The sequence below is a fragment of the Nymphalis io genome, chromosome 4 (genome assembly GCF_905147045.1).
Source record: "Nymphalis io chromosome 4, ilAglIoxx1.1, whole genome shotgun sequence".
NCBI classification, from domain to species: Eukaryota; Metazoa; Arthropoda; class Insecta; order Lepidoptera; family Nymphalidae; genus Nymphalis; species Nymphalis io.
In genome coordinates this window covers 10,964,987-10,990,925 of record NC_065891.1, presented here as the reverse complement: position 1 = coordinate 10,990,925, position 25,939 = coordinate 10,964,987, and the positions used below count along the sequence as shown (strand labels likewise).

The following is a 25,939-nucleotide window of genomic DNA, read 5'->3' as shown; positions in this document are numbered from 1 at the left end:
AGAGGAGTGTTCACCTGAATGAATTGTATGTAATATACTTTTCTTAACTGTCTACTCATAGTCACTTGTGTTATTTGCTCCGAGGTGCCGGGGTGCCGGGTTCAATCCCAGGTCAAAACATTAAAATTGACATGAGTAGACATAAATACACGTCCGTGTATCTGAAAGGCCATTATTTATTTAAAACCTGTTTTTTATCTATACGAATCATAAACATATATTTTATTACAAAATGAAAAAAAAAGCTTATGACCATATTCTAAATCAATAACAGATTCTATAAAAACTTCTAGCCATATAACCCTTATAAATTATCCTTAACTGTTGGGCAGCGGCATTTAAAAAGAATACAGCTTGGAGCTTATTCCACTACGCCGCTCTATTGCTGATTTGTGACAGAATGTCATTCGATTCATGTAGAATTTCTCATGATTTCTTCACTCAGCACCGAACCCGAAACGTGTAAATTCAGTACTCTATTGCCCGGATTCGAACTTTAATTATCCACGTGGATATCCACTGAGCCATCTCAGCTCTCACAATCTTATAACTCTTACAACCTTAATTACCAACAACAAATGTATCACAAGTAACAGACGGTCGCAGATTGGCTGAATATGGAACACATTCAAGATTTCAAAAGTGGAACTCGGGTAAACAATAAAACCATCTTTAATCTTATCACAGAAGTAATTCAGACAAATTTCAAACAAAACAAAACAAAAGAGGTACGTTAACAAACGACTCGCAGCTTTGCACTCGGAATATTATGGTCTCAATTTGTATAACACCGGTATAAATTTATCACATGCAATTCTGTGCCAGAGAAATTGACTCCGGGTATTCCCTCTGCGTCCGATATTTACAGGCTTTACATCTTTCTGCGGTACAATTACAACGAATAATATTACTGTAACCATTACTGTGCTATTCAGGTCGGACTTGGTTTCATCATAAAGATGACCGGCAATGGATTAGACATAATAGAATAAATCGCTAAGTAACCCTCTTAAGATTTGTTAAAGTATGAATATGAGGGCAATGCATGTTGGTATAAGGAATGTATAAATAACTTTCCCAGTGCAATAATTTCGCAGTGAAATTGTGAGATTTGGTCATGAAGACGTGTTTAGTTGTTGCAATTTTGCTAGTTGTATTTGTGGCTACTATGTATTGTGATACTGGCAGTTAGTATACGATATTTAAATACCGAAAATAGTCCAAACATATATACAATATTTTGTTCTAAGTACATTGCGAAATAAGATACGCATGTAGACATACAAAAGCGCAATTTTGTGAAGTATAGTAAATATTTATTATAGGATTGATGCGTTTTACCGATAAATCCAAAATGGCCAAGAACACTGAATCTTAGCTGTAGATTGCTGTTTTAAAGATGGTCAAGCACCGCTTAGTTTATATGTACTTCATTTATGTTTATAATTCATATTGTGCTCAGCGATGAAGTTAAACATTGTGGAGAAAATTTTCCCACCAAACCGCATCGGAGCAGCATGGTTAAATAAGCTCTAAATCTTCTCCTCAAGTGGAGAGAAGACCTTAGCCGAGTAGTGGCCTTTTTACAGACTGTTATTGTAATTTTTATATATCAATAGTATTATGAAATATATAAACACGTATATAAAAACTTTTGTATAACTTACAGGTACCGTCCACAATGTTCGGAAACGACAAATAGTTAAACCAGTCACGATTCATGTGAAACCTCCCCCTGGATGCGTGTTTTACGAATGTATTGCCAACTGCAAGCAACGAGGATACAAAAATGGCGGATACTGCACCATCAACGGATGTCAATGTTTGCGATAGTCAAGCAAATTGAAATTAAGAAAATTTAATTTTAAAAGTAATTTCGCTTATATTTATCAAAACCGATATGTCAACCTTCAAGTAAAGAGCGTACTCATTCTTTAAAGGCCGGCAACACACCTGCAAGCCCTCGGGCGTTGCAGATGTCCATGAGCGGTGGTAGTCATTTTTCATCAAGTGACCTTCCTGCTCGTTTGCCCCTTCTTACAGAAAATTAAAATAAAATAAAAAATAAATACTTATATTCTATTATAACGATTTTTGTCAAATTCTATGTAAAAAAAATGGCTCAAAAATGCCTGTATGTTAGCTTCAAATATAACTGAACAATGTCCAATACTGAAAACAATGCAACAAATCACAAAAATCTGTTCACAAGCAAAAGGTTAAATACGAACATGAATTAATAAACCATCGGTGTTTTTTAAATGACGTTATTTATATGACATTGAAATGTATCAAATCAAGATATAACATAATTATTAATGCTGGTTGCATTGAAAAACGTAAATGATAATATTAGTTTTATAGAATATTTTTACAACAAATAACATAAATAGCTGTATTAATAAATATTTATTATTCTTCAATTTTTTATTTATTTACAAGTTGTCACACATGCAACACCGCTAGTGATATATACTATATGCTCGCATCTTGTCTGTATATAACACATAATGTTGACATTTGTTTTCTCTCATGATCATGTTGGCAGTACAATATACACACAGATATTTATAATATAAGGCACTGTCTGCTTATAATGTAACCACTACATAGTCTGTGTGGTTTAAATTATTCAGCTCTGTAGGTCGTGATGATGAAGAGCTTAAGCCATGCCTAAGCTACACTAAATATTTACTTACCCGATATCGAAGTATAAAATACTGTGTTGAATAAATATTTAATAGAAGTAATATGTTTGAAGAAGATTAAATTAATAAGTACTCGTAAGTTCTTTACATTTAAAAAAAAATCTAATCACTAATAAAATATATTTCTTTATAGTATAAAAATGTTATTGTTATTCTTACGTCACATATTTTAAATAATCTTTTATTACAATTTTATTCTACACCGTTGTAAATAAGCTAATTATAAAGTAAAACCATCTTCAACATCATGAATTTCGAGTCGCTGATTACAGCTATTTAGAAGTTTCCTTTGCAAAGCAAAAATCCAGTCTATTGTCGCGCCTTGGGGGTAACCTTCGTATGCCGTGACAGCAAACGTGATGACGCTCTCTTATGCCGTCATGCCCTCTCTCCGCCGTCATTCCATACTCCTTTGTGTGTGAATTGCACGTATACTGTATATTCTTCGTTGCTATATGTCATATATAATAAATTCCATGTTTTTAAGCAGCAACATTAACATTTTTAGATATTCCATGTATATTAACCATGTGTCGGTACGCGGTTAGCCAGTCAATGTTCTTAATCTGTTTATTAGTCTGATGGTTTACTGCCAGTATCACAAAACACAACAGCCACAAAAAACTCTTTATACCATTATGCCAACCGGAATCATCTGCTATTTTAAGCCCAAATAACCGATCGAAAACTAAGCGACCGATATCACGGTCAATTTCAAGAATATAGTCTACCCTCGCTCTATTAACGAAACGCCTTTTATTACCCTCAGCACTGCGCTTACTAACTTTTCTTTTGAATTCCTGGTATCCGGCAGAAAGCCGAAGCTATTCATAATAAGCCATTCTGTGTAATTCAGCGACAAAGTTCAACGAGACATATTCTTCATAAATACTTCTGAAGATATCTTCACTTGATAGTAGGATTTTGTACCAAACCGTCCGGGTACCACTAATCAGATATTCTACCTCCAAATAGGAATACTCTGTATTGTGTTCCGATTAGAAGAGTGAGTGAACCAGTTTAACTAAAGGCACAAGGGATATAACATCTTAGTTTCCAAGGTTGATTTTATATTGTTGATGTATGGAATGGTCAATATTTCTTACATAGTCATTGTTCTACGTGCGGTGGTGTCCTTACCATCAGGTGGCCTATCTGTCCGTCCACCTAAAAACAGCATTAAAAAAAAGATTCGTAGCTCTTTGATATTTTTACATCTTAATTATTCTTATATCGACACCGCCCATGAAAGAACGTAAACTTCTCGTTTGACCACAAATGAATATGCTCTGAAATACCGAATGCATTTTTAAAGTCCCTGTATTAAAACTTGATTTGCACGGCCTTATTAATTATTTAAGGGTGAATTGACCTATTTTTAAAAATAATATAGGCCTCGCTTGGTGCTTGTGTCATGTTTATTAAATAGCGATTTTTAGCTATCCAATAATAATGTTTCAATATGATGAGTTAACGACTTAGAACCACAACTATCATAATTATTTGCTTGCTTTTATTCAATTTAGTTGTACTCGGCGCAGTGTGTAAACTGAAATGCATGAAAAAACCACAACCACAATAATTAATTTAACTATAATAAATTAATTAATCAAAATTATTAGCTCCACTAATGATTTTCAAAATATAAGTTCAATAACTATTAGTTATATATAATAGTAACGAAGCAACATTTGCTTAATCACCTCAATCTGTTGAAAATAAATATATACATATTTTGATTTTGAAAAAAGCCGAGATGGCCCAGTAAAAAGCCGAGATGGTCCAGTGGTTAGAACGCGTGAATCTTATCCGATGATCGTGGGTTCAAACCCGGGCAAGCACCACTGTATTTTCAGTTGTGTTATGCATAATTTATAACTTAATTACTAGCTTTTGAGAGAGGATTTGTTTGTGAATTATTCAAATGTTATGCTACTCTCATAAAAAGAACACCATTTTATTTACCTACATCAATAAGTATGTCGTTCTCGATTCGTCTATATACGATATATTAATATGATCATGTATATTTCTTTCTAAGCCGAGATGGCCTAGTGGTTAGAACGCGTCAATCTTAACCGACGATCGTGGGTTCAAACCCGGACAAGCACCACTGTATTTTCATGTGCTTAATTTGTGATTATAATTCATCTCGTGCTTAACGGTGAAGGAAAACATCGTGAGGAAACCTGCATGTGTCTAATTTCATTGAATTTCTGCCACATGTGTATTCTACCAACCCGCATTGGAGCAGCGTGGCGGAATAAGCTCCACAACCTTCTCCTCAAAAGGGAGAGGAGGCCTTAGCCCAGCAGTGGGACATTAACAGGCTGTTACTGTTACTGTTACTGTTATATTTTGATAATACTGAAACTATATATGGGTAATCTTTTTACGGATCAATGTATACTCAAAAATAGTAAAATGATGTCTACATCTTTCATTAAAACATTAGAATGTATTATGTCTAACTGCCATATCACGCCATGATTTTGTACCTAGCTAATTCTCCAGAAAGATTAAATATATGTTACTCACCTAGGCGAGCATGATCAAGGCTCTAACACGTCGATTTAATAAAAGGTATAGAATCAATTTGACATTATATTTTATCTAAGAGTCTTACTTGGTGGTAGGGCTTGGTGCAAGTCCGTCTAGTTAGATACCACCAACTCATCACATAATTTACTGGAAGCCAGTAATACTTGGAATTGTAGTGTTCGTGATGGAAGGATGACTGAGTCAGTGTAACTACTGCCTGTAGTGAGGGACTAGGGACATAACAATAAGTGATGATTAGTATTACTTACGGTGTCAATGTCTATGAGCGGTGGTGATCACTTACCATCAGGTGAGCTATTTACCTTGCCTGCCTACCTATGATATAAAAAAGGAATTTATTGCTGGAGTCGTAATCATCTTAGGCTAATCAAATAAACGCATTGCAACGCAAACAAATTTATTTATTTATTTTATTTATTTTGAAACTTTATTGCACCCAAACTTAAAACTAAAAATTACAATTTTTAAACAAAAAAAAAAAAGTTGCATGAGGTGCAACAGGCAGCCTTATCGCTAAGCAGCGATCTCTTCCAGGCAACCTTTGGGCAGAGGATCATAATATTTATAAATGGGAAGGGTACAAGCCAGTATACCTATATACTACATACACTACTACATACATAATACATACATACTATTATATATAATATAAATATAAATATATATATATATATATATACTATAATAAATACATACATAAATAAATATAATATATATATATATATATAATAAAAATAGGAGAATTTACCGCAATTTGACGGAATTAGAATGCCATAACTTTGTTTTCACTGTCACATTAAGCGATTTGTGATAGAGAGGCAAACAAAATAATCGTAAGCCAAAAGAATATAATCGAAAGGTATGGGCAGCTAAGAGGAAACGTATTATTTAAAAAAAAAAGTTTTTTTGTTAAAATACTGTTCTATTACAATTCAGGCTATTAAGCTCTGGAACGACCTTCCTTTAAATATCCGGGAGGCCAAATCCATAGATATTTTAAAAAAACTTGTAAAAGATCACTTTTTGTCTCAAATGCCTTATCACCAATAATTTCTTTTATTTTAGTATTTTTTGTATTTTTTTTTCTTTTTTCTTTCTTGTTATGTTTGAGGACTTATCGTTTTATTCGTTGTTACTGTATATAGTATGCATTTATATTATATACTCGTAATTTTATATGTATTGATAATATAATTTATTTATTGATATGTAATATGTGTATTTTATATTTACATTTATTTATTAGTTTGTTTTAATTATAGATTAATGTTATTTTATTTATATATATTACAACACCGCCTTCCTCATATCCAATCAGTTACTTTACACCGTTGGCTGCCTGAAAGAGATTGCTATGTAGCGATAAGGTCGCCATAATTGTACTTTTATTTAGGTTGTATCCATGTTTTGTATTTTTCTCTTTGTGGTGTACAATAAAGTATAAATAAAATAAAGTATAAATAAATACTGCCAATAACGTTAATTTACCTTGTAAACAATGAATATCATTATTTCACGTAACAAATTTGATCATGAGGTTGTAATTAAACAACCGCAGCTTTTTAGCATATGTATCACATTGATATTGACATTTCGTGAAATTAGTTTTTGATCATAATTTAATGAAATTTATATATATTTATACATAATAATAATAATAAAGTCTTTATTGCTGTTCTTATTTATACGAATAATTATAATAATTTTTTTTTTCCTTTTTGATGTGTCCTAAGCTTTTAAAGTAAGATATCGGCTCACGGTCGTTAATCTCCTACAGCTTCTGACAAATGCTTCCTCTAAAGATTTCCATTCTATCCTGTGTTTTGCTTAGCGAGTCCATGTTGGACCCGCTACTTTTTTAATGTCGTCCTCTAATCTCATAGTCTATCTACCTCTGTTTCTTTTGCCATCTCGGGAGTACCATTCCGTTACTAGCCTTCTCCATTTTTCTTTCTTTTCTCTCATCATATGTCCTGCCCATCTCCACTTTAGTTGTTTATATGATGTGTACCTCGTATATCGTTAAATTTTAATTTACATTATGTTTATTAATTTTTCTCTGTCTATTCTTTTAACTCCTGTCGTACTTCCCTCTATTTCGTTTTGACAAATTTTTATTCTGTTTCCTAATTGTTCTGTCAATGCCCAGGTTTGACACCCATACAGTAAACATGGTAGAATACACATATTATATGTTTTCCTTTTTTCTTTCATAGGCATTTCTTTGTTCTTCATAATTTCACTAAGTGACCAATAACGTTTCCAACTATTAGCGATTCTTCTTTCTATTTCTTTTCGCATGCATTGTTCGGTAGATATTAGCTGTCCCAAGTATATATACTCCTGTACGTATTCTATTTGCTCATTATTTATTTTTATGATCTCTGTTTGCGAAGAATTTGACGTTATTTTTGTTTTTGTTCCGTTAGCTGTTGCAACATTGTTTCCAGGGTCTTCGGACTGTCTGCAAATAAAATTAAATAAGGCTTTTCTCATTTATGTTTAGACCTTTGTTTGCCCATTCTAGATTCCTAAATATCATTTCTAGGATGGCTGAAAATAGCTTAAGTGAGATAGGGTCTCCTTGTCGTACACCTCGCTTAATCGGAAATTCTTCTCCTATATGTATATTCTAGCTTGACTTGCTCAGTACTATTCGTGTAAATGTTTTTAAGAATTCGTAGGTATTTTGTTTCTATGCCTTGTGTAGCCAATGCGTCCCAGATGAAGCCGTGTTCCAATGTGTTGAATGGTTTGGTGAAGTCGACAAACCCTAGATAGTAAATATTATAATGTTATATTCTTTAGCTTTTTGCATTATTTGTCTAAGGACGTGTATATGATCTATGGTTGAAAATTTGCTACGGAATCCCGCCTATTCCTTAGGCTTTTTTTTATTTTCTTCAAGGATATCGGTAATTCTAGACAGTAAAATTTTTGAAAATACCTTATAAACATTAGACATTAAACTAATGGGTCTATAGTTTGCTATATTTCCTTTATCACCTTTTTTTATGTAGCAAAATTAACTGTCGACTTAGTCCAATCCTTGGGGATCTTTTCAGTCTTTACAATTTCGTTAAATATTTCCGTGAGCTTTGGTGCAATCACTGGTAACGTAATTTTTAATAGTTCATTTGTAATGAGGTCTGATCCGGGTGTTCTATCAGCTTTTTGTGAACTAATTGCTTTGTCAGTTTCTTCTTTTAATATATCAGGTATTTGTTCTCCGTCAGTTTGAGCATCGTATTCTATTATTGCTTGTTCCAATGTTTGACTTTGATATAATTTCCGGTAAAATTCAGTAGCAACTTTTAGTATTTCCGATCCCTAGCTTGCAGTTTTCCTATCTTGCATTTTCATATTTAGTATCCAATCTTTTTTGTCATTCAATTTCTTCCATGCCTTTCCTCATGTTTTTTGTATATAGTTTTTTATAGTAGTTTACCGTTTGGTTTTCCTTTCTTTCCGAATTTATTAACTAATCGTTTTGCTTATTTCTTTTATTTTTTTACGGTTATCATTATTTTCTCTGTGCTGTAAAAGTTTCTTACGTTCCTGCAGTAGTTGTTTAGTGTTAGGTGAAATTTCTTTCTTGCTGTTTGTGTTTGTCTAATTACCGTTTTCAGTTGGTTTATTAGTTTATCATACGTTGCCTGTAATGAAGTGCATTCTTTTTTATCGAGTTCATCAGCATCTAGTGATTCTTTAAGGTTGTTAAGCAGAGATTATACTTAACTTTTATCAAATTGATAAAAAATACTCGTATACAACATATTTTGAAGAAACGTGTTAGGATCCAGATTAAACTCACATCTCTTTTCTACTGACAGGAGTTCTTTATAAACCAAACTCCCTCAGGCTTGTATTTTCATTTTATTTTTAATAACGAACAAATTTAGTTTTGGTTGTATTCTTCCCTTGTTATCAACTTTACGTTTGACAACTAATTGAAGATATTATTATTCATCTATTTGTAAATTTTTAAATCAATTTTATCAATTAATCATAAGCTCAATCAAATCAAATCAAATCAAATCAATCAACAGCCAATCGTTGTCCACTGCTGAACATAGGCCTCTCCCAAGGTGCGCCAAAGCTCCCTGTCCTCCGCCTTCCGCATCCAGTTGGTGCCCGCCACCTTCTTAAGGTCGTCGGTCCACCTGGCTGGAGGGCGCCCTACGCTGCGCTTGCCGATTCGCGGTCTCCACTCTAGGACTCGTCTGCTCCAACGGCCATCGGTCCTACGACATACGTGACCAGCCCACTGCCACTTCAGCCTGCTAATTTTGCAAGCTATGTCGGTGACTCCGGTTCTTTTCCGGATAATCTCATTTCTGATCTTATCCTTCAAAGATACTCCGAGCATAGTTCGCTCCATAGCACGCTGAGCGACTTTGAATTTGTGGACTAGTCCCGCAATTAGTGTCCACGTTTCGGCACCGTATGTCATGGCAGGTAAGACGCATTGGTTGAAGACTTTCGTCTTCAAACATTGCGGTATAGACGACTTGAGGACTTGACGAAGGTTCCCAAATGCTGCCCATCCCAAGCGAATTCTTCGATCGGCTTCCTTCTCGAAGTTGTTCCTACCGACTTGTATTATCTGTCCTAGGTAGGTATATTCACTAACAACTTCGAGAGGTTTCCCCTCGACGTATAACGGTCCCGGCACCACATGCCTATTGAACATGACATGGTCTTGTCCAAGTTTATACCGAGACCGACACACCGGGAAGACTCATAAGAATCATAAGCTCGGTAAAAGAAAAAGTTTTTAGTGTATAATAAATAATATAAATACATACACAGACTCACACACGCACAAACTTACACTCGCATACAATCGAAATCATAAATTGGAAATTTGTCAAAATTAGCTTTACTAAAATAATTTTTAAATGGGAAGTTAATGCTTAAAGTTTGGTTAGTTTTGTAACTAAGTACATAGTTAATTGTAAAGTGATCTTATTACTTTTATCTAGGGATCGGTTACTATTTACTACAATTAGATACCAAGTTGTTACCAATGGTCATAATTTATGTTTGACGTCTGTCGAGCGGGTTGGCTAGTTATAAATAACACTAATGATATTAACTACACTGAATATGTAATCCGCTTTTATTGGTAATTACTAACAGTTTTATATAAAATATATGTAAATATTCAAAAATTGTGCGATTATCATTCGATATCATTTTATAATGTATTGCACTCCATTTAACAATTTTAAAAACATTATTAATTAATTATTTGCAAACGTTAATGCTTCTACGAGCGTGATTATACTTTTTTTTATAGAATAGCTAGATGGACTTGCAAATGGGCCACCTGATGGTAAGTAGGCACCCCTTACATCGCCAATGCGCCAACAACCTTGGAAACTAAGATGGTATAATAATAGTCCCTCGTGCTTTTAGTTACAATGACTCACACACCCTTTAACCCTGCTATAAATATTGCTGTTTTGCGGTAGTATATCTAATGAGTGGGTGGTACCAACTCAGACAAAGTTGCACAAAGCCCTACAACCAAGTACCCAAATATGTAGAAATTATAAAATATTCCTTTCTACAACAGGTATCATCCCTAAGCAACTACTCAAATATCTAATATTAGATCTCCCAAATTATGAAATTATATATTAACATGCGAAAAGCTGTTATTTTAAATATATTCAATAGTAGTGCGTAAGTTAATGTCTACAACAAATTTGAGCTTACCCAATTAAGCCTCAACATAAAAATAATACATGGCTTCTCCCTATTTAAAAAGTTATAATTCTAGCTAATAGTCGAAGCATACAAACAAAAAAGGTTAATCACCACATCTTTTTATTTGTATTTATAATTTTGTTGACCTTGAAAAGTTATTATACAATGAAAATGTATAAAACAATATAATATGATACATGAGGACGAGCTTATTTTGTAGTACATATTCCATGTATGCAATGTCCAGTGGTTTCACAATAACTTTTGTAGTTATAACTGCAGGGATCATTTTTTTCTTTAGCTGTGTCCACGTCTGAAATAAGATATATCCAATACATAACAACTATCAAAGCAACATGCAGATTTTAAATAATGCGTTACATATTATGTATTATTTTAATGCTTCAATTATTGTTTTAGTTAATGTTACATATTGACACTTAATGACATTATCATAATCACTTATTGATTGAAATTAATATTATTACGGTTTACGGTTTAAAATCACTTTATTTCTCAAGATTACAATCACTTCGAGGAGAAATAAATAAACTTAATAAATTAGTTACAATTAATATACAGAGTGCGCAAATAAATAGACGGTATTACAAAAAAACTTGATTAACAAAAGCATTTGTGAATATATATTTATATAATTACTGAATTGAAACAGAGATTATATACAACATAATTGGAAATTTCATTATCGACTAAGCAATAATACTGGTGCATGTTTATAAGAATGGAATGAGAATAATATTGTCCTTGTGTAATATTGTTAACCTAGTACCTCCGGATCTACAGTTTAAAGCTGCCTATACATTTCGCGCGGCAAACCCTCGAACATTGGCTCGCTTGGCAGCCGTGCGCTATGGAGACGGGGTCGCCGCACGCGGCAGCTCGAACATTGTCGCGCTCGAACATTGTCGCGCTCGAACATTGTCGCGCTCGAACATTGTCGCGCTCGAACATTGTCGTGCTCGAACATTATCGCGCTCGAACGTGCTGCGGGGCGAACCACTCATTGTCTATTTTTGAGACCACATCAAAGCAGCTTCAGGCGACCGCGCGCGCGCATTTGGAACGGTTATCATTATGTTGTATAAATTAAAATATGTTAAATTGCAGTTTGCAAACGATAACTAATTTTATTTAATTAACTTGTAGTAGCCCAAATGTCGGTTGGCGTTTGAGTGGATAAATATGTTAAAAAAAACACTTGAATTATACTATACTGAAAGTAATCATTATTATATAACATTTAATCATATTTCTTATTTCATATATATAGGTGACATGAATGAATAAAGTTTGAAAATTGACTATTAAATTGGTTTTCGCTAGTATTATAAAAACGGTTAATTATGAATTGTCAACTTATCAACCGTAACATCGATTTCGTTCAATTCAATTATGAAATTACTTACATATAGGAATAATAATATTATTGACAGTTTATTACAAAACCAAACACCTTTTTCTTTTTCAAAACTAGTAAGCTTTTTTAAGTATGTAAATATAATCTATTCTTATACGTAAAAGTTATTACCTAAAATTAATGCTTAATATTATAAGACAAAAATAATCGACAAAAAATAAACACACATTCGATTGAGTCCATAGTATTCTTCAGAGTATTTTTAAAATATGTGCGAGACGAAAAAAAAAATAGTAGTTTTTTTTTAATGCCGTTCGTTGAAAGCATAAAAATGAGATAGCGTCACGAAAGTGGCATGTAAGGGACGCGCGAGTGAAATCTGAAATTTTGCTAGCTTTAGGGGCACTTCAAAAAAAAAAGACTTTTGCCCTACAGTGAGATATTTACGGACTGTAATATAAATTGCAATATAGAACTCATACGCGTATCTTGTTAAAAATAGGAATTTCCTTTCTCATCGTTTTTAAAGGTAACGTGGAGACTAGAGACAACCATAGGTACAATTACTACAATACAACGAAAAGTATACTAATACAAGTTTTTAATTTGCAACATTATTGATATTTAAATCATAGTACCTAACTGTATTTTTTTTTTATAATCGTATTATATAAGCACAATCAAAACGTTCCGGATAAAATAATCATAGTTTAGAAAACTAACTTTAACGAACTTTTATATATTAAATACGAAGAAGTAAAAAGGTTAACATTACAGTAACACAACGATTTGTTTTATTAAATTACAATAACAATATAATTATTTGCATAAAAATGTTTTAAAGAGCATTTTGTTTTTAATATATATATAAAATTATATATTATACAAGGAAAAGTGATTAAAGCAACTATATAATTCCAATAAAATGCAATTAAAAAAATCCATAGCCATACCAAGTTATACATGTGGACATTCACATATGTGTATATAATTTAGTCAAATTCGGAAAAAAAATTACCTTTAAATCCAACATTCATAAAGACTAACAATACGACAAGAAAGTTAAAAAAATAGAAAATCATTTTATTTGCGCACTTTATGACCTTAGTACACGAATACGACCACCTTTAGTTAAAAGTGACACTTAACTGACCGATAGGAGAAAAACATTACAATAAATAGACTGAAATAAAAATTAGTTTGCGTAAAATTTGCGAAACGATATATATATTGTTAGAAATATTATTAACATTTTTTAATATAATAATGTTTTTTTTTGCCTCAATCAGTTCTTGAATATGCTTCTTTGATTGAAAAGTGGGCAAATTTCCATCAAACGAGACTCCTGCTCGGCCATGGACGTACTAGGGCTTACAGGTGCAAACAGCTCTAGTCCGAGATATTGGCTAAAACCTGAAGAATTTCTTCTTCTCTTTGGTGGCATGGGCCAGTGTCGTCTCCCCTATGCAATTCCCTTTAATTTAATTTTAAATTTGTTTTTGTATATTGTACATAATAAATTAAAACAAATTTTAGTATTATAAGAAAACTTGGCCCTTTTCACGTTTTTCTTTTTGCTGGTATTTTATTTACTCTTTTTTAGATTTGGTTAATTATACAAAATTATACAAAATTTGATTAATTACACAAACGTTAACGTTAACGCGTGTGAGTATCAATTATATTGGAATTTTACACTTTACTATTTTATTGATTACTATATATAAACAAGTACCCCAATATTTAATTACATTAAATCTCCCAAATTATATTCAAATTAACAGAAAAAAAAAAATTAAACTAATGTTGTATGTAGAATAATAAGTGCGTAAATTAATGACTTCAATAGATTTGGATTGACCATTTCACCCATTAAAACATCAATTCTTCTTAAACAAAAATTTTATACTTGCTATGGCTTTTTGTACGGTTAAAATTCCGGCTAACAGATACTAGCTATACAAGCAAAAAAATACTTAAAGTAAATCTTTATTTGCATGTATTATTAATATATATTGAAAAATGATCTTTTAAAGTTAGCAAGAAACAAATTATACAATAAAAAATATGTATATAAAAGAATATAATTTCAAGAATGAGGGCTTCATTTTGCTCGACAGTGACATATTCCAGGCCAGCAGTTACTTGTGACTTCTCCCTTGATTTGGCAAAATTTTGAGCAGTCCAAAGCAAAACGGTAGTGACACGGTTTACGTTCTGCTGCTTCAACGTCTGAAAAGATAATTATATCATAAGTTACAGAAATAAAATACATCCAATAGTATACAATTATCAATGCCAAATTCAAAATGCAAGTGTATTTGTGTAACATATATATATGGCTTCAGGCTGCTGCTGAGAATTTATTGTTGGAAGTTGTACAGTCCCGTCCCTCGGAAAGCCGTTCTCTCCGGTAATGTCGGGTTGCCGTCCCATCGAATTATGAGAATGGGAGAATAGAAAGTGCAACCTGTGTTACGCACACACTTGTGCACTATAATATGTTCTGCACGGTTGAAAATCACACTTGAAACGGTCAGGACATCATCCTCTTTTTTTTATATAGAATAGAAAGGTGGACGAGCATATGGGCCACCTGATGGTAAGTGGTCACCAAACGCCCTTAGACATTGGCATTGTAAGAAATGTCAACCATCGCTTATAGCCAATGCGCCACCAACCTTGGGAACTAAGATTTTATGTCCCTTGTGCCTGTAATTACACTGGCTCACTCACCCTTCAAACCGGAATACAACAATATCAAATATTACTGTTTTGCGGTAGAATATCTGATGAGTGGGTGGTACCTAACCCGACGAGCTTGCACAAAGCCCTACCACCAGTAAATCCTATATTAGAATTTAAAATAAAACAAATATAAGTTAGGTTATGTATATATCATTTATTAGGTCCTTACATATGAAATTGGCGTTTTGTACGGGAGGAATATAAAGTCAATCTTTTTTGTAAAATATATTTAATTAATCAAAGTATGCACCGTTGTTATCTTTGCACTTTTGCCATCTTATAGGTAGTTCATTGATCATCCAAACCAGTAGGTTTGCAGTTGCTGACAATAGATATCTGCCGTAATCGGTTGGCCAGATTTTAGAAAGCTGTAGTGAACGACACCGGCGCTAGTCCACCAAACACTCACAAGTAACTTTTTCTGAGTTAATTTTCGTTTAGGGCAGGGTTTGGCTGGGTCTCCAGGGTTCAGTCATTGCGACGAGCGCTTCCGATCATCGTACAGTATCCACTTTTCATCACAAGTAATGATTCGATTTAAAATCCCTTCATTGTTGTCTCGGTTGAGCAAAGTAACACAGCAGTCGACGCGTGTTTGCAAGTTCGACTCACTCAATTCATGAGGGACCCATCGTTCAAGTTTTTTTAATTTCCCGATTTGCTTCAAGTGGATTAATACAGTTTTATCACTAACCCTGAAGCCTGCAGCTATCTGTGAAGTGCTTTGTGATGGATCCGCTTCCATGATAGCCTTTAATTCTTAATTTTCCACTTTAGTCTCCGGCCGTCCACGGGGTTGGGTCTGAAGTTCGAAATTTCCAGAACGAAAACGTTGAAACCAAAAACATACCGTGCTTTCTTTTGCGACACCAGTGCCGTACACATCATTAATCCTTCGAGCTGTTTCTGCAGCACTGGTGCCACTGTAGAACTCGTACTCGTAAATATACCGATATTTCATGTTTTCCATTGTGCGGTAATAAGCGACGCCAAAGAAAAAAATAATGAGGAAAAAACAAATGAATAACTGTTTTCAAAACTCAAATGTACCAGCTAAATGAATTTATATATTTGAATTTGGAATTCTAATATTTCAGATCAAAGTGGTCAGTACGACAAAACGCTAATTTCATATGTTAGGACATAATATTAATTTGAATACTTAAACGTGTCCAAAGGTCCAAAAAGTACATCGTAATTTTAGTACCCACGTGATAGCTGGCGTTTGAATGGATATCGACATTAAAATACACTTGTATTAAACTATAATGCAAGTAATCATTATTATGTATCTACTATTTAATAAATACATTTATTATTTTGAATACAAGCGCGGCTTTAATAAACAAAGTTTAAAAAATGACTTTCAAATTTATTTTATATATTTATAATACGTTAAATTATGTATTGTTTCATCAATCAACCGTTACGTTTCGATTTCGTTCAATTGAAGCTCAAAATTACTTATTTATAGGAATCATAATATTATTGATAGTTTATTACGAAAATTAACCAGTTAAAATTTAACTTTTCGAACATAGATATTTGTTGAGAATTCAGGTACTACAAATACATGCACATAAAATGGAATTTTGAATTTTATATCTATTATTTCGCTAGATAAATTTTAATACTACAAAAAGCTATCTCTATATACTTACTTTATTTAATAGGTTTTACTAATATTATAAAAATAAAAGATTTTATTAACAACTACGAAACTTCAAAGACTTAAAAAATTAAGAGTTCTACATATAACAAGAGTTCTGCAATAATGCAATCACGTTGGATTGCCTTATATACAGGGTTACAGGGTAATATGTCACGATCCTTTTAAAGGGTTATAGTTCAGGACAATAGCTATCAAATGACCCCCAAAATGCTTATGCAAAAGTGTATCGTTTTCGAGTTATTAATTTTTTAATATTTTTTTTATTTAAAGGATGTTTAAGATTCTAAAATTCAATAAAAAAAAAATCAACGTATTTTCCCTATTTTTTTTTTTGTATTTCTTGCTAGGGTACATCCTAGTAAATAATAACCAGTTATAAAACAAAAACAATCTTCAAGCATTTTTAAATTACAGATCCAAAACTGTACAACTTTTCGATTTTTAATTTTGATTCTTTAAGTTACTCGCAATTTTTTTGTAAAAATCACTATGGCTCTTATCGTGCGGATCATTTTAAAAACATCTGCGTTTCCTTAGCTATCCATCGGTACATAAAAAGTACAGTAACAATCATAAACTCAGGAGAAAATTAGATAACAAAGAGACCAGGTAGGAAATTCTAAGAAATGCTATTGTTAAGAAATTAAATCTGGATCAAAGACAAAAGGACCTCAATGCAAAGTAGTTAAAGATTATTTTTAATAGGGGTAATAGGTAAAAAAGGAGAGATAAACCAGAGCTGTCATTGCAATTTTGAATTTAAATCAAAAACAAAATACTTAATCTTTTTAGTTACTCCATACTTTCGAAATTACACTGTTTATTATTCATAATTCGTGTTCAAAATGAGATCGCCTATTTCGTATACAAATTCGCATTCTTTTTCTTAATTCACTTTTTACTACAACACTACTCAAGCTATGTCGAATAGAATTTGCAGCATTCATTATTCTTGTTTTGAGTTCTTCAATTGTTTGTACTGGTGAAACATCATAAACCAGGCTTTTCATATGCCCCCAGACATAATAGTCCATCGGAGTCAAATCTGGACTTCTCGCTGGCCATGGGATTGGTCCTCCTCTGCCAATCCATCTATTACGATAATTGCTGTCTAGCTACTGTCTTACGGACATTCGAAAGTGTGCGGGGCAACCATCATGCTGGAATATCATTCTCTGCCTAAGTTTCAGCGAAACATTTTCGAGTAACTCATGCAGGATTTCTCTAAGCAAGCTTTCATAACTTTCACCATTTAAGTTATCAGGTAGGAAAGGTGGCCCAATAAGATTATCATTGATAATCCCCATCCAGACGTTTACCGAGAAACGTCTTTGGGAACCGCTTAATCGCTTTTTGTGAGGGTTTCCCTGTTCTTTTTGAGACCAATATCGAATATTGTGGTAGTTAGTAATACCATCTTCGTCAAACTTTGACTCGTCTGTCCATAAAACTTTTCTCAAAAAATTGGGATTTTCTGCATCACAGTGTAGCATAAATCGGCAAAAATCTAAACGTCTTGCAGGATCTCCTTCTTCAATCACGTGTACGGGTGTGTAATGATAGGGATACAATCCAGCCGCGTGGACAGTAAACCAGACTCTCCATTGAGATACGCCCAGTCGGTTTGCCACAATATTGGTGGAAACTGTAGGGTCCTCTCGAAAATGACGAATAATTACATCTTCTTCATCTGGAGAACGGACACGAGGGCGTCCGGAATCAGATTGTCTCCTTTGCACGCGACCAGTTTCTCTAATTCGACGATACACACCAATAAAGACTTCGCTATAAAGATTATACTCACGACGAGCAGCTGCGGCGTCACCGTTACAATATCCATAGCAAAATAAGATGTCAGCGTATTCCTCATTAGAGTACGGACGACGAGAAGAATTTTGTTCTGCAGCCATAATAGTCCTTTTTACGCGCCAAGTTATCATAAACACAAATCACAAATTCCTTTTAGCTAGCCGAGTCACGAAGTTGTAAGAAACAGAGTCCAGTAAACGAAGCGGTTTTTTTCAAAAATTTAAGAGACCAATATTCACTAAAGCGCGTCCACACTATACGAGCAGTGCAAGTACAGTGAGTATTATGTACCCCGACAAGGTTTTATTACTCTTATTCCTAAAAGAAATGAGATAAAAGGAAATTAGAAATAATGACGGTAAATTCAAAGGAATTGATAATAGTATTCCACAAACAGCTCTGGTTTATCTCTCCTTTTTTACCTATTACCCCTATTAAAAATAATCTTTAACTACTTTGCATTGAGGTCCTTTTGTCTTTGATCCAGATTTAATTTCTTAACAATAGCATTTCTTAGAATTTCCTACCTGGTCTCTTTGTTATCTAATTTTCTCCTGAGTTTATGATTGTTACTGTACTTTTTATGTACCGATGGATAGCTAAGGAAACGCAGATGTTTTTAAAATGATCCGCACGATAAGAGCCATAGTGATTTTTACAAAAAAATTGCGAGTAACTTAAAGAATCAAAATTAAAAATCGAAAAGTTGTACAGTTTTGGATCTGTAATTTAAAAATGCTTGAAGATTGTTTTTGTTTTATAACTGGTTATTATTTACTAGGATGTACCCTAGCAAGAAATACAAAAAAAAAAATAGGGAATATACGTTGATTTTTTTTTTATTGAATTTTAGAATCTTAAACATCCTTTAAATAAAAAAAATATTAAAAAATTAATAACTCGAAAACGATACACTTTTGCATAAGCATTTTGGGGGTCATTTGATAGCTATTGTCCTGAACTATAACCCTTTAAAAGGATCGTGACATATTACCCTGTAACCCTGTATATAGTACACTTTACGACGGTAGAAGTTGAAAATTTCTTCCTGCGCATGCGCAATTAAGCAACTATTATTATAGTCTATAAAATTTGAAAGATTACGCGTGATTTTTAGTATGTGACATATATTTATATTTAGGTATTTATGTGTACTTATATGTATATTTGTTTCTATTAGTGTGAGTAAATTCGTTTACGTTTTAGTTCAATTATTTTTCTTTTCACGGCTACAAATGTTTTTTCCTAAGTTTGTCTGGTATAGAATGCTTTAAGCATTAAACGATATTATTCTTTGACTACACTAAGTATGATATTGGACTTTTCTGACAACAAAATCATGATTTTATAAATTCTTTTCATTTATTACACTTTAACAAACCACAATAAAAAATACAATTCCATATTATGTTTTAAGTTAACAATTATAAGAGTAATACGTAATTAATATACGTCCATCATCTTATTGTATTTGTTAATTATTAATCAAGAACTAATGTAAGTTATAAAACAACCAAGTATCTATGCGACTCTTTTTTGATGTCGTTCAGAATTATAAATTTATATTTTTTCTAGAATCCATAAACCATTAAGAAATTTGCTTACTCCACATCCGTTTAACTCCATAAAAATGACTAACGGCCCGGTGCTGGACATATCCGAAATAATAAATAGCACGATTTTGTTGATTTAATTTAATACTACCAAAAATAAACGTATAATCTAATATTTAATTTACAAGTCAGAGAAAAATAATTCAACTTAACATAATATATAGACAATACTATCAATGGATTCGATAAATCGTTACGAAACATTTAGTAATGAATCAATATACTCGCCAGTTGGTCTAAATTCAAATACAATGCCGCAAAATAATGATACCAAATAGCTCAATAGATAGAACATGTTTTCAGATGTTTCATTTGTGCTATAACATATTGTGTGCTCAGATGAGAAGGAAAACATCGTGAGGACCAAACCTGCAAATATCGGATCATATTCTGCTACATGTATACCCAGCCCACAGTAGAGGGTCGGGGCAGAATAAGATACAAATTTTCTTCTTAAAAAGTAAGGCGTTTGCGCTATAGGATCTTTAACAGACATTGCAATATTGAATTCATACGTTTTTTTATTTGTCAATTTTCTTGCTCATCGTACCAATAGTTAACTTAGAGCGATAACAAAAGGTACAATAAAAACATATTGTACCTTTTGTTAACTTACACAAATCGAAAATGTGAATTTTTAATTTGCAGCATTACTGGGTGATAATTTTATCATCATTAGATGGGTTAAACTGCCGCCAAAAATTTGTATCGTTATCTTTTAACTGTATGATACAAAATGTTTTGGGTAAAATTAAATTAACTAATTAAGTTCTCTTAGAAAAGTAACTTCCTATTACATTAATCCAAAAAAACTATAATGAGACATTATTACAGGAATTTAATTCAAAATAAATGAGAAATTATACGAAGACTAACTAGCTTTATTAAGATTGAATTAATAACAAAAAATAGTTTTAAAAAAATATTATGCTTAATTTTTATTAACATGCAAACAAAAAGCAAAAATAAGTAAAGAAACTATAAAATTAACACACATTAATAAGTTTTATATGTATGGAATTTTATAGTAAAATTCCGGATAAAATTACCTTTAAATCCAATATTCATAAAAACTAGCAGCACGATAAGAAAGCTAAAAAAGTATAAATTCATTTTGTTTGTTTAAACGATATCAACTACCTTTATTCAATAATGTTACTCGACTGACCGATGCGAGTACATTATAATAAATAGACCGAAATAAATATGCGTAAAATTTGCAATATTGTATTATTTTATCATATTATTACTTACATTAAGTAAGTTAATTTATACGTACTATTTATATTACGTATACATTTTCGTTCAATTCTTTATTATTTCAGTTTTAGAAGTAATATGACACGCTATTAAAATAAATATGCACAAGACCTTAGTCTGGAATTGATTCTGACGACGAATACAAACATGGCAATGGCGTTATCGGCGTCTTGCTGCCAATTTTTATATCGAGGACTCGCCAAGCCACACATACTACGATATTGTCATGATTATGTTGTAGTGTGTGAAACATAGTTTCTGATATTTGTAGGATACCTGCCGTCGAGCACTATGTTTGATAATGATGATTTTCTTTACGCAAGAAGAAATATAACCAAACTCCTACAAATATATATATGTAACATCTTACAGTAAATAATTATATTATAAACTAGATTTGCCCGTGACATCGTTCGCGAAGAATATATAATCAAGTATCTATATTTTTATTTCTGCAGAGACAGTTGAGAATTAAATGCAGCCTATATTTTAAGTTAGACCTCTAGCAGTACATCGGTGAAAACTTCATTCAATTCCGTGCAGTTATTTTTGCGTGATGCGGGTATAAACAGACAGACAGCGGGTACAGACAGACAAAAAAAGTTTTTTTCAATATTTATAATACTTATGTTATATTTATAGTACAGACATCGGCCTGTTACATTTTTATTATAAGTACAGATAGAAGATATACATAGAATTGATATATATCATGAAAATATTAATTATATACAAAAGTTAACGTTATATAATAATACAGTTAGTATTATACCTAAACAATTACACTAATATTAATACAATAACATCTTCCAAATTATTTTAACATGTATTTATATGCATTAACATTACTCCTCAACACAAAAGTTATAATCCATACTAAATTGTCCGTTTAAAATGCCGGTCAACATCACATGTATGCAAAGAACAAAATTATGATAATAATTAATTTTTATTTGTATTTATAATTTATATACCTATTTATACATGATATTAAGAAATGATTAATGAAAAAAAATGTTATATATTTAAAATATAAAAAAACAATATAATATTAAGTACGAGGAAGATATTTTTCTCGACAGTGACATAATCCGTGCCAGCAGTAACCAGTGACTTTTCCGTTGATTTGACAATATTTCGTGCAATCATAACGGCATGGATACTTTTTTATTTCTGCTGTATCAACGTCTGAAAAGATAAGTATATCATAAGCTATTACATATAGAGATATAAACAATAGGTAACATGGATCAAGTAAAGTGGATATTGTAGAACACATCAAAATGAAATATTAGGAAAAGTTCGTACCGTGTAAGCATAATGATGATAAGATCACTATTTTGTTAGCTGAGAGTCTTGTTAGATAATACTTACGAATATATGAGCGAGTTAACAGATAATTCGAGCGTATTTTATTATGGAAGTGAAGCTTGTCTTTACATAATGGACGTTAATATAAACATAATTTCAGCGTCCTCTATATAACATTAAAGGATTCAAATATCACAAAGATAAAATATAGCATATAATAATACAATACAAGTTGAAATTTGTAATGAAGATGATTCTGCTTAGTCTCTATACCAGCAGTGATTTTATATAAGAACTCACTCAAGAAATGTTAAACATTTCTGATTAGCAAACCAACATACGTTGATATGCTATTTTGACGCTTGTTTGTTCTATGTTATAATTTACATTGACTAAAATGTCAATGTCGTTTATTACTCTCTGACATTGATCGTGTTCTAGGCTAAAGAGAAATCAATGTTTTTGTTTGCAATGATTGAATGAATGTAAAATTGAGTTCAGAGAATATTTACAACATAAATAATTGTATTTCTGAAATACACATACTGAACACGAAAATAAAGACAATAAATATATTTGTACATTTTAATAATCAAATTTTAAGTAATACAATAATTATTTTAGATGGCTTTTAAAAACTATTTATATCATATACAAACATTTTGTTTTCAAAGTGATTTTTATTAACATACAAGGGAAAATGATTAAAGCAACTTTAAAATTCAATTAACAAGTTTTATATGAAATTCCGGAAAAAAATTACCTTTAAATCCAACATTCATAAAAACTAACAACACGATAAGAACGTTTAATAAGTATAAATTCATTTTGCTTGCGCACTTTATGACTAGCAAGCGATATCAACCACCTTTAGTTAATAATGACACTCGACTGACCGATACGAGATACATTAAAATAAATATAATGAAATAAGTTTATTTATCAAAGCAAATATATGCGTAAACTTTGCGAGACGATATCTGTTACGCATTACTTTATCAGACTAATAAAATTTCTTAATGTACATAGTTTTTTAGTTTAATCAGTTCTCCAAGCTTAATCAGACGTCGGATTCTGACTCATATATTTTACTCATTTAGATTAGCTACAAAGTGTTAAATAAAAACGTTACTTTAGTACAATATATATTATAAATTAAGAAGACTTGCCACAAATGTGCGTATTTTTGTTCGCTGTGTCTCAATAATTCTTAAAAGCAGGTCGAAATTAGGAGTTACACTCCCGTGCGTAAGAACGCCGCGTAAAGCCATTGATCTTACACCTGTCTCTTACCAATCAAGTTGGATTGTGAGAATGCATCTGTATTGGCGTACACACTCAAGCACTTGAATATTTTCTGAGCTGTGATTAGCCGTTTTGGCTTAAGTTAGGTTAGGAGGATATTATTATTTTTAATAATAATTATCTTCTTTTTCCTTACAATTATTAATAAGCTGTCACCACAAGCACCTCTAATTTACTAGTATTCACATTTAATCTTTAGAAGTATTTTCACAAAAATACATGCAAATGTATTAAAATTCAAACTGCAGGTAAAATATGTGTGTGATAATTAATCAAGCTCATAATACTTTCTACTCTTTTGGCATAATTAAAACAGGTTTTATTGTTAATTTCTGTCGCCATCTGGCAGTAAAGATTTATGAATGCAATTGAAATTTTATTAACGGAATAGAACTGTAGTTGTAATCAATATATCAATATCAACAGCCAATCGTTGTCCACTGCTGAACATAGGCCTCTCCCAAGGTGCGCCAAAGCTCCCTGTCCTCCGCCTTCCGCATCCAGTTGGTGCCCGCCACCTTTTTAAGGTCGTCGGTCCACCTGGCTGGAGGGCGCCCTACGCTGCGCTTGCCGATTCGCGGTCTCCACTCTAGGATTTGTCTGCTCCAACAGCCATCGGTTCTACGTCATACGTGACCAGCCTGCTAATTTTGCAAGCCATGTCGGTGACTCCGGTTTTTTTCCGGATAACCTCATTTCTGATCTTATCCTTCAAAGATACTCCGAGCATAGCTCGCTCCATAGCACGCTGAGCGACTTTGAATTTGTGGACTAGTCCCGCAGTTAGTGTCCACGTTTCGGCACTGCATGTCATGGCAGGTAAGACGCATTGGTTGAAGACTCTCGTCTTCAAACATTGCGATATAGACGACTTGAGGACTTGACGAAGGTTGCCAAATGCTGCCCATCCCAAGCGAATTCTTCGATCGGCTTCCTTCTCGAAGTTGTTCCTACCGACTTGTATTATCTGTCCTAGGTCCTCGACGTATATCAGTCCTGGCACGACATGCCTATTGAACATGACCTTGGTCTTGTCCTGGGGGCCTTTTTTTTGGGCGCAGCCATTAAGGGAGGGGTTTGCCCATACTCGCCGCGCTGGGCAGGCGTGTTGGCGAGCGCAGTAGGGGGGTAAGATGTTTATGGGAGGGGGGACGTTGCTGCCCATCCCCCCTTTTCCCCGTCCCTCAGTCGCCTCTTACGACACCCATGGGATGAGATTGGGGGAGTACTATTCTAAGCTGGTACTCCACCTTAAGAAGGTGGCGGGCACCAACTGGACGCGGAAGGCGGAAGACAGGGAGCTTTGGCGCACCTTGGGAGAGGCCTATGTTCAGCAGTGGACAACGATTGGCTGTTGATTGATTGATTGGTCTTGTCCAAGTTTATACCGAGACCGACACACCGGGAAGACTCGCCTAGACTACGCAGCATTTCGGTGAGTTGTTCCAGCGACTCTGCTATGATGACGATGATATCGTCTCGTAGTTGTAATAATTATATCTAATTTTGACAACTTTGATATATTATTAATCACAACATAAAATTTACGCTTGTCACGTTCATAATAATAATCTATATTTAAATATAGATATACGAAACGCAGCTTATCATATACTAAAGCCTTCTCCAAATCGCGCTGCATCTTCTTATGCATCTTCTCTTCATATAAGTTGTATGCATAAAAAGAACGTTTTTATTTTGTTCACATATTTTAATACTTACACTTCATATACATATACATTTTTTCCCCTACTTTTATAATAAATCATTATCATAAATAATTATCTATAAGTATTGATAACTTTAATCTTGAATGGTTACGTTTTACAAAGGCTGTAAAGAATCTCTTTTAATTATT

At 32.8% G+C, this 25,939-nt stretch overlaps 1 protein-coding gene and 1 long non-coding RNA gene across 2 annotated transcripts; one reads left to right on the top strand and one right to left on the bottom strand.

Moving 5' to 3' along the window:
• Nucleotides 1-1,109: 1,109 nt before the first annotated feature.
• Nucleotides 1,110-2,295, top strand: LOC126781876 (gallerimycin-like). The gene is made up of 2 exons (XM_050506999.1): nucleotides 1,110-1,187; nucleotides 1,670-2,295. The coding sequence occupies exons 1-2, from the start codon at nucleotides 1,118-1,120 to the stop codon at nucleotides 1,831-1,833; spliced, it is 234 nt and encodes a 77-aa protein (XP_050362956.1). The 5' UTR covers nucleotides 1,110-1,117; the 3' UTR covers nucleotides 1,834-2,295.
• An 11,917-nt stretch (nucleotides 2,296-14,212) lies between these two features.
• LOC126781879 (uncharacterized) lies at nucleotides 14,213-24,203 on the bottom strand. Its single transcript, XR_007670715.1, has 3 exons — nucleotides 23,540-24,203; nucleotides 21,255-22,653; nucleotides 14,213-14,595 (listed from the first exon to the last, which is right to left on the bottom strand). It is a non-coding gene; the product is annotated as an uncharacterized LOC126781879 (long non-coding RNA).
• Nucleotides 24,204-25,939: the final 1,736 nt, after the last annotated feature.

Bases quoted from the DNA above. Each gene is read 5' to 3' on its own strand.
- LOC126781876 (XM_050506999.1), top strand. From the start codon at position 1,118: ATGAAGACGTGTTTAGTTGTTGCAATTTTGCTAGTTGTATTTGTGGCT. The intron at 1,188-1,669 runs GTTAGTATACGA...TATAACTTACAG, and splicing joins TATGTATTGTGATACTGGCA to GTACCGTCCACAATGTTCGG.